This window comes from Canis lupus, chromosome 22 (assembly GCF_011100685.1).
Source record: "Canis lupus familiaris isolate Mischka breed German Shepherd chromosome 22, alternate assembly UU_Cfam_GSD_1.0, whole genome shotgun sequence".
NCBI classification, from domain to species: Eukaryota; Metazoa; Chordata; class Mammalia; order Carnivora; family Canidae; genus Canis; species Canis lupus.
The window spans coordinates 9,254,517-9,267,904 of NC_049243.1; the positions used below are offsets into that span (position 1 = coordinate 9,254,517).

At 34.9% G+C, this 13,388-nt stretch overlaps 1 protein-coding gene across 5 annotated transcripts in view; it reads right to left on the minus strand.

Annotated features, from left to right (window-relative positions):
- NAA16 (N-alpha-acetyltransferase 16, NatA auxiliary subunit) overlaps positions 1–13,388 on the minus strand; it is an 82,913-nt gene that overhangs the window by 24,280 nt on the left and 45,245 nt on the right. For all 5 annotated transcript variants that reach the window (XM_038569654.1, XM_038569651.1, XM_038569650.1 and 2 more), the window contains one exon: positions 12,975–13,081. In XM_038569654.1, coding sequence (XP_038425582.1) covers positions 12,975–13,081 — 107 coding nt within the window. The remainder of the gene's footprint in view (positions 1–12,974; positions 13,082–13,388) is intronic.

A 13,388-nucleotide genomic window follows, 5' to 3' on the forward strand; every position in this document is an offset into this window, starting at 1 on the left:
TACCTAATACCACATACAAAAATTAACTCAAAATGGATCAAGAACCTAAATGAAGGACTAAAAAAATAAAACTCTTAGAGAAAACATAGGATAGAAGCTTGATGGCACTGGATACAATGATTTCTTGGAGATAACAACAAAGGCATATGTTACAAAAGAAAAAAAAAGACAAACTGGACTTCTTGAAAATTTAAAACTTTGTGCATCAAAAGACACTATGCAGAGTAAAAAAGAAACCCACACAATGGGAGAAAATATGTGCAAATCCGATAAGGGACTAATCTCCAGAATATATAGAAAACTCCTAAAACTCAACAACAAAAATACAACACACTTCAAAAATGGACAAAGTACCTGAACAGATATTTCTCCAAAGAAGATATAAGAATGGCCAATCCGCATGTGAAAAGATACATGCCACCACTAATCATCATGGAAATGAAAACCAAAACCAAAAGGAGATACCATCTCATAACCCAGGAAAATGGCTATCAAAAAACCCCCTAGAAAACAACTATTGGGGACACAAAATGGTACAGCACTCTGGAAAACGGTATGGTTAGTTCCTTAAAAAACTATAAACAGAATCACCCAATGATCCAGCAATCCCACTTCTGGGTATATACCCAAAATAAGTAGAAGCAGGATTTTGAAGAATATTTGTACATTCATGTTCACAGCAACATTAGTCGCAATCGCCGAAATGTGAAAGCAACCTAAATGTCCATCGACGGATGAACAATATGTGCTATATACATACGATGAAGTATTATTCAGCCTTAAAAAGCGAGGCAATTCTACAATATACTACAACATGGATGAACCTGGAACATATTATGCTATGTGAAATACGCCAGTCACAAAAAGACAAATGTTATGATTCCACTTATGTGTCAGTTCTAGAAGACGAAGAGTTCTGAGGATGGTTGTACAATAATGTGAATGTATTCAATACCAATCAACTATACAGGTAAAAATGATAAAGATGGCAAACTTTATGTTAAGTGTATTTTACCACAATAAACCAACCAACCAACCAACCTGTGGTTCTTTAAGTATGGTCCTCAGACTATCAACATCATTAATGTTAGCATTAGCATCACCTGGTAATTTATCAGAGATACAAATTTTGGTACCAAACCCTATATTTACGGTATTAGAAACTCTGGGCCCAGCGATCTGTTTTTAGCAAGCATTCCAACTAACTGACACACACTAGAGATTGCAAACTGATAAATGTTATCCAAAAAACCCAACAACAATTATTATAACACAAAATTAAAGGTAACAGACAGTTTTAACCCACCATGACCAATACCACCCCATCAATCTCACTTAGAATATCTATAATTCTGAAACTTTCCAGGCATAGGATTCAGTATTCAAGTTATTTAAGTTGTTTAATTTATGGAGGCAATTATTTTTTCATGAACTTATAATGCCATCTAGTGGTAGTTGCAAAAACTACAGCTAGAGCCGGTTTTAGGTAGTTTATCTTTTAATTTCTAGGGTGAAACATATTTAAATAATTTTAAAAGTACAACAAAATATACACTGAAATTACATATAATTCTTAATAAAGGAGTATAAAAACTACTGAATGAAACAGATCTCCCGCTTCAGGACTTTACAATGAAGTCTGATGAAGAAAAAATAAAATAAAAATAATGGAAGTCCACATGAAATCTCCTAAATAAAAAGTATGGAGAGCACCGGCAACCAGGATTGCTGGTTCATTAGGCATACTTCTTTAATCTACAAAATTTGTATCACAATCACTAACTTAGTAATTAAGTGAACAATTTAATTTTCCAAATTTGTCTATGAAAGTTCATCTAAGGAATTTTTATTCAGATATAAAGACCCATTTCAAGTTTACTTACCCTTTATATCTCAATGAGGAAGTAAGCTCAACTCCTTTCTTTTAAAACTCAATATGTAATGGCTATTTTTCTTGAAAATAGTATTTTGCCACTGCCATTTAAGATCAAGAAATCCAATCCAGTTGAGTTAGGCATCTAAGATCACAATAAAAACTTAGAGCCTCAAAATGGACATCTTAAATTATAAAGCCAAAATTTTTACTGAACTGAAAAAATTTCCAAGTTCAACCACCTTCTCTTGACTTAAATATCTGATCAAGATTGAAGCAGTTTAATTTTTGCTTAATAAAATCTAACCTGAGCAAATATTGTGACTCCTATAATTTCCTAAAGTATGGCCCTTGACTTAACTTTTCTTATGTGTGAGTTAAAATAATTATTAATTTTTTTAAGATTTAATTTATTCATTCATGAGAGACACAGAGAGAGAGAGAGAGAGAGGCAGAGACACAGGCAGAAGGAGAAGCCGACTCCCTGCAGGGAGCCTGACGTGGGACTTGATCCTGGGATTCCAGGATCACCACCTGGGCTGAAGGCAGCGATAAACCGCTGAGCCACTAGGGCTGCCCGAATTATTAACTTTAAAGACAAAGTTCTCGGGATTCCTGGGTGGCGCAGCGGTTTAGCGCCTGCCTTTGGCCCAGGGCGGGATCCTGGAGACCCGGGATCGAGTCCCACGTCGGGCTCCTGGTGCATGGAGCCTGCTTCTCCCTCTGCCCGTGTCTCTGCCTCTCTCTCTCTCTCTCTCTGTGTGACTATCATAAATAAATAAAAATTAAATAAAAAAATAAAAAAATAAAGACAAAGTTCTGCAACACCATATCAATACACAATTTTGTACAATACAGATTTTTTATATACAGATACAAATCACATGTCTAAAATAGTTACCATAACACAAAAGCTACTGAAACTTTTGGTATTTACCCAAATTAAAAAACTAAGCACAACAGTTACCAACAAGGATCAAAACTGCTAGATTAATTTCCAGTAAGTATATGATTGGCAGTGACAATGTGGTTCTGAAGGAGCTAGTCATAGAGGTAAGTTGTCCAAGAACTACAACGTTGAAACAAAAATCATTTCATTTCCTGCAGGGATGAGGTATGAGGGATGGAGTGGTAAGAGAAGGACCAGTTCTTGAACATCTCTGAATCAACAAGCACTTTACAAATTTTATCATTTAATTAAAACACGCATCAACCTTTAAGTATGGTCTTTTACAAACTTGAAGATCCAAAAACAGATGATTGCTTGGGCAAACAGCGATGGAATCAGGGATTCCAAACCAGGCCTAATTCCAAAACAATGCTCTCTTCCCTAAACCAGTTTATTTCCCAAAGTATGGTACGTATGGTAGGATAACAAGATGATTACAATTAATTCAACTGAAGTTTAAGTTTTATTTTTACTTTGTTTTATAAAAAATATATTAGCACAAACCCATGGTTTTATAATAAACAAAAAACTAATTAAACTTAGTGAAAAATATGAAGTAAATAACATTAAGAGTGTTACCTGGATTTGGCAAAAATCATGAGGGAGACAATAAATGTATGTCAGCAGACATTATACTATACTGTGATGTCTTCCTAGGTAGGAAAAGCATTTGATTTTCCTCTCCTTAAATTTAAAACTCTTTCTAAACAAATAAACCAAAAACTCATTTATGAACATAATTATAATTATCATTAAGTTGATCAGAATGTCTCAAAAATACTGGCTGGGAGTTCTTGGGATACTGTTACCACTGCAAATAATGCCTTTTGGAATTCTTAAAGCTAGGATTGTTGACTCTTTTTTTTTTTCCTTTTAGTGAGAAATCTATGATTCTCTCAAAGATTATTTTTTTTTTAGATTTTATGTATTCATTTAAGAGAGAGGGAGAGAGAAAGAGCAAGAGTTGGGGGATGGGGCAGAGGGAGAGGGAGAGGGAGAAGCAGGCATCCCAGGACCCTGGGATCATGACTTGAGCCAAAGGCAAACACTTAACTGACTGAACCACCCAGGCGCCCCAAAGATACATATATTCTTAATGTAGTTTTTTTATTACTTAGAGCACCTAAGAAAAAAGTTCCTTTATACTGCCATGCCATACAAATCAAACTTGCTTTCCTTAGTAATTATGCCTTGTGTCACCTTCTAAAAACCTTCCAGTTTTCTGAAAGTAAATATGAAATAAAGTATTTTAATTTAGAATTTTACTGGACCATCACTGTGATGCTATTATAAACTGATGATAGAATCCTATTATTTTTATAATGTTATTCAGCTTCATTTTTTCTGATTTACCTTTACAGCTGAAGTTAGATAGAAGATAGGTGTTAACTCAATTTTACACCTGGCCTGAGTTATTTAAGAATAAATAAAGAAAGAAAACAAAGAATAAAAAAAGAACTAAAGATACCTTACAGAAAATGCACTCTAGTATTAAAATCCAGTATACCCACCACCCCTACCAACAAATTACAGAGATTTCTCAGCCACGACAACCAAATGATTCAATACTTCCCATTGAAATCTTCCAGTGACGTTCAGGATGATTCTCTTTCTTCACTGAACAACAGGCCAAGTTTTCTCTCTGTGCCCACTGTCTCCAGTTTCTAAAGGACACACATAGCCCCACATGTTCTTTAAACGGGTAAGGATCTTCGAATATTTTCATAGTATGGGAAGATTTGACACGAGAAAGAAAGGTCTTCTGAGAAACAGCCTACCCTCCTTTCCTGTGCATGGATTCCCATATATTTTTTTTTCCCATATACTTTTTGTTGAGATATTTGATGCTTCAGCCAGAGTCTCATCAAGTACTCAATTTCCATGTTGTTTTTAAGATACTCATATTCAGTGTATCTGTGCACTGATGTCCAGCTTCAGTGGAATCAAATGGACCTATTAACAACTTATGCACAAACCTTAATGATGATTCACTGTCTTTACTCAAGAGTCTGACAATCACAGTGAATGGCCAGGAAGAAACTGAGAAAGTACTTTCTTTCCATTCTAGGTGAAAAAGGAAGTCCAAAATTAATTTGTACCTCCTCTTAGTCTTTTTGGTTCCTTTATGACACTAAAAACAAATTACACAGACTGTAGAGCCTTGACAGTTGAACTAAAATAATAATTGATTGTATTAATTATTTTTCTGCGCAAATACATATCTTTACTGTTAGAGAAAACCTATTTTTCTCAGTGGTTAAATCAGCCAAGTAAAAGACAAAAGCACAGGGGCACCTGGATGGCTCAGGTTAAGCACCTGCCTTTGGCTCAGGTCATGATACCAGGCTCCTGGGAAGGAGCCCCACATCAGGCTCCCTGTTGAGTGGGGGAGTCTGCTTCTTCCTCTCCCCCTGCCTGCTGTTCCCCCTGCTTATGTTCTCTCTCCCTCTCTGTCAAATAAGTAAATAAAATCTTTATAAATAAATAAATATATATATATATAAATAAATTAAAAAGACAAAAGTATAGAACACTAAGAATATGTTAGGAAAGAGACACTGGACAAAAGCAAGCAAAATAAATTTCAAACAAACAGAAGAACATAAAAAAGATAAGAGTGAAAATGAATGAAGTAGAAAGGGAGGGGCAGTCAACAAGCCCAACTTGGCCCTCTGAAAAGACCAACAGATTGGCAAACCTTTAGCAGACTAATCAAGGGGAAAAAAGACTCAAATTATTAAAATTGAAAATGAAAGAGGAGACATTACTGCTGACCTTACAGAAATGAAATGATGTAAGAACATGATGAGCAACTGTATGCCAAAATAGGGTAACTGAGAGGAAATGGACAAATTTCTAGAAACACAAATTTCAGAAATCAAGTCAAGAAGAAATAGCAAATATGAATAAACCAATAACAACAGTTCTAATAGGTAATCAAAAACTACCCACAGGGCAGCCCGGGTGGCTCAGCAGTTTAGCGCCGCCTTCAGCCCAGGGCCTGATCCTGGGGACCCGGGATCGAGTCCCACGTCCCAAGTCGGGCTCCCTCAAGGAGCCTGCTTCTCCCTCTGCCTTATGTCTCTGCCTCTCTCTCTCTGTGTGTCTCTTGTGAATAAATACATACATACATACATACATACATACATACATACCACCCACAAAGAAAAGTCCAGGCCCAGATGGCTTCACTAATAAATTCTGCCAAATATTTAATAACACCACCAGTTTCTCACTCTTCAAAAAGAAGAAGGAGAAGAGGAGGAAACACTTCCCAACTCATTATAAGGCCATTATTACCCTTATACCAAAACCAGACAAAAACCTCACAAGAAAACTACAGACTACTACCTCTATGGAATAGACCAAAAAAAAAAAAAAAAAAAAAAAAAAAAATCCTCAGTAAACCACTAGCAAATTGAACTTTGGCTCAAAAGAATTATACACCATGACCAAGTGGGTTTATACCAGCAATATAGATGTTGCTTGAACATCTGAAAATCAACCCGTGCATCATAGCAAGAGAATAAAACATACAATCATTTCAATAGATACAGAAAAAATATTTGACAAAATCCAACACACTTTCATGATAAAAATGCTCACTGAATTAGGAACAAAAGGGAACTTCTTCAACATTATAAAGGGCATATACAAAGAATTCATGGTTCACATAATATCACATAATATTTTATGGAGAAAGACTAGATGCTTTCTCCTAAGATCAGGAACAAAACATACATGTCCACTCTAATCACTTCTATTCAACAGTGTACTGGAGGTTCCAGCCAGGGCAATTAGTCAAGAAAACAAAATTACAAGGATACAAAATAGAAAAGAAGAAATAAAAGTTTCTATTTGCAGATGACATGATCTTGCACACAGAAAATCCTAAGGAAAAAAAAGGGTGGCAGTGATGCCTGTCTGGCTCAGTCAGTTCATCATCTGACTCCTGGTTTTGGCTCAGGTCAGATCTCCTGGGTTGTCGGATCAGGCCCCATGTGGGTGGGGGTCCGTGCTCAACGTGGAGTATACTTGAGGATTCTGTTCCTCTGCCCTTTCCCCATTTGCACATGGGCCTGCTCTCTAAAATAAATAAATCTTTTTAAAAACCCCTAAGAAATCCATTATTCCAACTATGAACAATAAATAATAAGCAAGTTCAGCAAGGCTGCAGAATACCAGATCAATATATAAAAAACTGTGTTTTATATACTAGCAGTAACAATCTGAAAATAAAATTGAGAAAATAATTCCACTAGAATAGCATGAAAAATAATAAAATACTTAGGAGTAAATTTTATAAGAGATGTGTAAGACTTGTCTACTGAAATCTACAAAATATTGTTGAAAGAAATCAAAGAAGATAATGAATAGACATCTAAAGTTCATACACTGAAAATCTTAATATTGTTAAAATAAAGTGATCTACAGATTCAAAGCAATTACTATAAAATTCCAGCTGGTTTCTGTAGAAACTGAAAAGCGGACTCCAAAATTGAAATTGAAATAAAAGGAATCCTGAAGCGTCAAAAGAATCTTCAAAAAGGGGATCCCTGGGTGGCTCAGCAGTTTGGCGCCTGCCTTTGGCCCAGGGCGTGATCCTGGAGTCCTGGGATCGAGTCCCGCGTCGGGCTCCTGGCATGGAGCCTGCTTCTCCCTCTGCCTGTGTCTCTCTCTCTATCATGAATAAATAAATAAATACAATCTTAAAAAAAAAAAAGAATCTTAAAAAAGAACAAACTAGAAAGATTCATACTTCACTTCCTTATTTCAACTTATCTCAAAGCTGTAGTAATCATGATAGCGAGGTATTGACATAAGGACAGACACACAGATTAGTGGAATAAAATTGAGAGTCCAGAGAGGAGAGCCCTCATTATGGTCCATTTATTTTCAATAAAACTGCCAAGACTTTTCAATGGAGAAAGAAGAGTCTTTTCAACAAACGGTGCTGGGAAACTGGATAATAGTTACATGCAAAAGCAGGACTCCTGATTCACACCATAAATAAAAATGAATGGAAAATGGATCAAAGACCTCAATGAAAAACTAAAAATATAAAGCTCCTAAGTAAATATGTATAAATATTCATTACCCTAGATTTGAAATGGCTTCTTAGATATGACACAAAAGCTCGAGCAACCAAAGGAAAAAAGATAAACTGGACCTCATCAAAATTAAAAATTTTGTCATCAAAGGATACTTTCAAGAAAGTGAAAAGACAACCCACAAAATGGTAGAAAAATTTCCAAATCATTTATCTGATAAGGGACATATATCTAAAATATATAAGAACTCTTACAAAAAAAAAAAAAAAAAAACTCTTACAACTTAATACTAAAAAGACGGGGCACTTGGGTGGGTCAATCAGTTAACCATCTGCCTTCGGCTCAGGTCATGATCCTAAGATCAAGTTCCATATTGGGGGGCAAGAGGAATCTGCTTCTCCCTCTTCCTCTGTGCTTGTTCTCTCTAATAAATTAATGAAATCTTGGGGAAAAAAAAAGAGAGAGACAACCCGAAGGGTCTGAATCAACATTTCTCCAAAGGAAATTTACAAATGGCCAATAAGCACATAAAAAGCTGTTCAACATCATCGGTCATCAGGGAAATGAAATCAAAACCATGAAAGACAACTTTACACTCAGTAGGATGACTATAATCAAATGCCAAATAATAACAAGTGGATTATTGGTAAGGATATGTAGAAATCAGAATCTTCATATACTGCTTGCTGGAATGTAAAATGGTACAGTCGCTATGGAAAACAATCCAGTGGTCTTTTTAAAGTGTAAACACAGAGTTACTATTTGAACTAGCAATTCCATTCCTGGGTATATACGCCCAAGAGAAATGAAAATGTATATGAAAGGGCACTTGGGTGGCTCAAACATCTGACTTCGGTTTAGGTCATGATCTCAGGGTCCTGGGATGGAGCCCCACCCATGTCAGGTTCCCCATTCGGCAGGGAGTCTGCCTCTCTCTCTCCATTGGCCTATTCCCCTGCTCATGCATGCTCTGTCACTCTCATATAAATAAACGAACAAACGAATAAAATCTAAAAAAAATATAGAAAGAAAAAAAAAGGAAATGTACACCTTAAAACTTGTACACAAACATTCACAGCAGCATTAGTCATAATAAGGCAGAAACAACCAGAGCGGCCATCAACTGCTAAAATGTGGTATAGCCATACAATGCAATATTATTTTGGTAATAGAAGAGAATGAAGTAATCATTCACTCTACCACATGGATGAAAGTATCAGGCTAAGTAAAAACACTGGAGAATGAGGTCACACGTTGTATTACTCCATTTGTATGAAATGCCTAAAACAGCCAAATCCACAGAAAAAAAAGTAGCATAGGGGTTGCCTAATGTTAGAGTTGATGGGATTTTTCGGCATGATAAAATTTTCTAAAATTACACTGTGGTGATGGTTATAAAACTCTGAATATATTAAAAATCACTAAATTGTATACTTCAAGTAGGTAAATTTTATGGTATGTGACTTGTATCTCAGTAAAGCTGTTAACAACAAAAATATTGGGAGGAAACTACTGGTATCTAGTTGGTAGAGGCCAAGGACACAGCTAAATCACCTAGGGACAGGTCCCTATAACAAATTATTTAGCCCAACAGGTCATTAATGGAATTCTTCGCTGTGGGGAGCTGTCCTGTGCATTGTAGAATGTTTAGCAGCATCCCTGGCCTCTACCGATACAGTATCAGTAGCATACTCCCACAATGGTGATAATCAAAAATGCCTCCAGATGTTTCAAAATGTCCCTTGGGGGACAAAATCCCCTCCCTCATTGCAACTTGAGAAATTCTGCCCTAGAGGAAGAAGACCTTCCAAATTGTTTCTAAAACAACAGATGGACTTCCATAATAGAAACAAAAATCAACAAACCTAGTTACATTACATTTTTAACCTCTTTCTGTAAAAAAACAAAAACAACCTCAAAACTACACCTATAGAAAAGCAAACACAAGAAGGAAAAATATTTAAGAGTATCTAACGCTGGTGAGGGTACAGTGAACCTTTCACACACATACACTGCTAATGGTAATACAAATTGGCGTCTACAACCTCACAGAAACCAAAGTACCAGTGTTTACTGAGAAACACAAAATGTACATACTTTTTACCCATTAACTTATTCTGAGAATTGTGAGAAGGAAATAATCCTGAGTAAAGTGGTGTGTTCAAAGATATTTATGATTTTTTTTTTAACAGTGAAAGCTTGGAAATGGAGGTATGACTGATAAAAGAGCATGCAGTAAGTCATCAAAAAGGAAGATAATGAAGACTATACAGTAACATGTAAAATGCTTATGAACTTGCAAGAGGGGAAAAGGAAAAACAAAACTGGATGGTCAAAATTATTACAGCTACATATAGACACCATAAATAAATTTACAGGGAAAAAACCTTGACAGGAATTACACAAAAAATGTTCTCCATGCTTCTAAATTGTATATTCACAATTTAAAATGCTGCAGATACTTTTAAAATACTTTTTTAATTTTTTAAAAGATTTTATTCATTTATTCATGAGAGACACAGAGAGAGAGAGGGGCAGAGACACAGGCAGAGGGAGAAGCAGGCTCCATGCAGGGAGCCTGATGTGGGACTTGATCCCCAGGACTCCAGGACCACGCCCTGGGCCAAAGGCAGGCGCTAAACCACTGAGCCACCCAGGTATCCCCGAAAATACCTTTTTACAACTGTACATATCCTAAGCTAACTTCAAAAGATTATTTTATTTTTATGCTACCTAACATGGACCATTCTTTAAGACCTGGAAGTTTATGAAACCATAATTGCTTATCAGCCTTAACCTCTTCTAAATACTTTCTCCAGAGTTAAAATGCAGTGTTTAGCTAAAAGCAAGACTTACTACTGGTTGAAATCAATTTTAAAACATCCTTATGAGAAGTCACAAATATGTGGCCAAAATTATTTAAAAAGCACTTTACATACTTGCACATTTTTTCTTACTATACTAAGTTCTGATAACCTGAACTCAATTTTCTACAGTTTAATTCAGTTCTCAAAAGCATTTGGTAAACATTCCTATTCCATGCTTAAAAATAACACTAAAGAGATGTCAAAGGTTCCTATATAAATTAATACATTCTTAGTGTCTTCTTTAAAAATGCAACTTCCATGCTTTATAAAATACCAACAAATGCTTTACATCTTTATGATGGTAATTTTGGATCAATACTGGAGGATTTTAAAAAAATCTCTGCTTCCCCTGCTTGTGTGGTCTCTCACGCGCTCTCATTCTCACTCTGTCAAATAAATAAACAAAATCTTTCCAAAAAGACAAAGTCCTTGTGAAAACTGAGAAGGCCTGTGAAGGCTCAGTGACCTAAGAGGAACGAATCCTTTAAAAACCACTATATTCAGCAGCGGCTGCAAGATGTTATTAGAAAAGCAGGACAGGTATCCCTGGCTTTCCAAAGCTTACATTCCATCACTTCACTTTTACCAATGACCTATGTTAGTATCTTTGCTTTCATAATAAAAGGCAAAAAGTGAAAACAGTGCTCAGCATTTTGCAGTGAGTCCTTATAGAGGCATCACACACTCTGAGCATCCAGCGGCACACCGCCAGGCTCAGTCCCCCAGGAAGGACACTCAGGATCAAGCCACCATAGATGTGAACTGTGTCTATGAGCATCTGTGTTTTTTCTTGATTTATGTATCTGTAAACAAGATGTGTCCTATGATATCAGAAAAGCCAAAGAGAGGAGGTATTTTTGGGGTCTGGCAATTTCAAAGTTTTTTCAAATATAAATTAGTGTTCAACAATTTTTCCATATAAATTAATGCTAATTGTTCTTCAAACTTTACACCATTTCAGCTTAAGAGAAATTTCTCAGGAACACTCTCCTTTCAGAAGGCAGGAGAATCCTGTATTCAAACTCACACACATAAGTTCTTTATTATTTCTGACATCTCATTTCACTTTTCTTCTCTCAGCCTTGCCCAAAAGAGTAAAAGAGGAATTTTGGCAAATGTTATTTTATTTTATTTTTTTATTTTTTATTTTTTTTGGCAAATGTTATTTTAAATAACCTACAGACATCATTGGTAGGCACTGTTCCACTTTTCACATGAATCAAACACTATCAAAAAATTGACAGCAGTGCCATTAAAGGCAAATAAAGCATACTTCAGACATTAAAGAGCTACAAACTTTAAAAAATATAAATGACACCTTTTACTTATAGAGCACTAGATATTATCAGTTGTCTCATCTTGTTTATGAAAACTGCTTCCCCAGAAAAGAAAGTGTCAGTCGGTTATACTACTTATCACTGACCCTGCTTTCAATATTTTATTTTCACAATTACTGCTAGTTTACAAATTATGGGTCAAAATTAAACTCATAAATGATAGGTTTCACTACAAATATTTTAGCGCTTCTAATAAAATCATTTCTTTATCTACTAGTAACTTTCAGAAATTCTGATTACAGAAAAGAACATAAGACTTTACACCTTAATAAAGAAAAAGCAATGCCTGGAAACAAGTATAACTTGTTTTCTATTTGTTTTTAATTTTCTAATTATCTAATTTAAGACCAAGTACCTATTTTCTAATTTTAAAGGGTGGAAAATATTATTCTCTTTATTCAAGAACTCGTCAAAACTATACTTATTTATTAAAATGTTGCCTACTAGTTAAAACTAATAATGCTCTGTAGACCAAATGGCATTTTATTGTTGTACTAACTCAATTATCCATGCTCTAACATTAAAAGCATGCAAAACAAACTTTAAAAATCCACAAACTATAAAATAATAGATAATAATCATGAAATACTTAAATATAGACTTCCGGTGTATCAGATTTAAAATTCTACAAGAAAAGTATACCCATTAAAAAACAACCTTTATAATCTTAGTGCTTTTATAAAGTCTCTATTCCGTAAATTTCACAGATAGTTATTTCCTTTGATAGCATTTATCCTATCTACATACAATTTCAGTTCATCTACAATTAAAGTACGGTGAATAACATTACTAGAATAGAGAAAATTATGAAATCATAGTATATTATTTACATGAAAATCTTTTTATGATAAGTTAATAAAAAGATTATAAGAAAACTGAATAAAGACCAAATTTTACCTTTTCTGTATTGTAATATAAAGATTTCAAAGTAGTAAACAAGGGTGGGCAGCCTTTACTGAAGTTAACCCTCAGGAACTTATCCATTAGTTCTCTAAATTTTTCACCTAGAAACAAAAGTTTACTTTGTTATACTTCAATTGATGCAAACAGTCTCAAAATGATTTTACAAATAAAAATTAAGCTCCCTCAAAAACAATGATTCCCCCATCCTGTTTTTAAACCTAAAAGTCTGTCAGCATTATTGCTTGACTATTTTGACTATTACCACCAAAAAAGGATAATACTATATATCTTAGAAGTTAGCAACTATACTTTTCTCTAGATCTAAAGTATCTTCAAAGAACATTTCAAAAGATAAGTAAACAAAATGACTGCAGCTTTAAGTAGAGAGAAAAAGTACTTACTATCCAT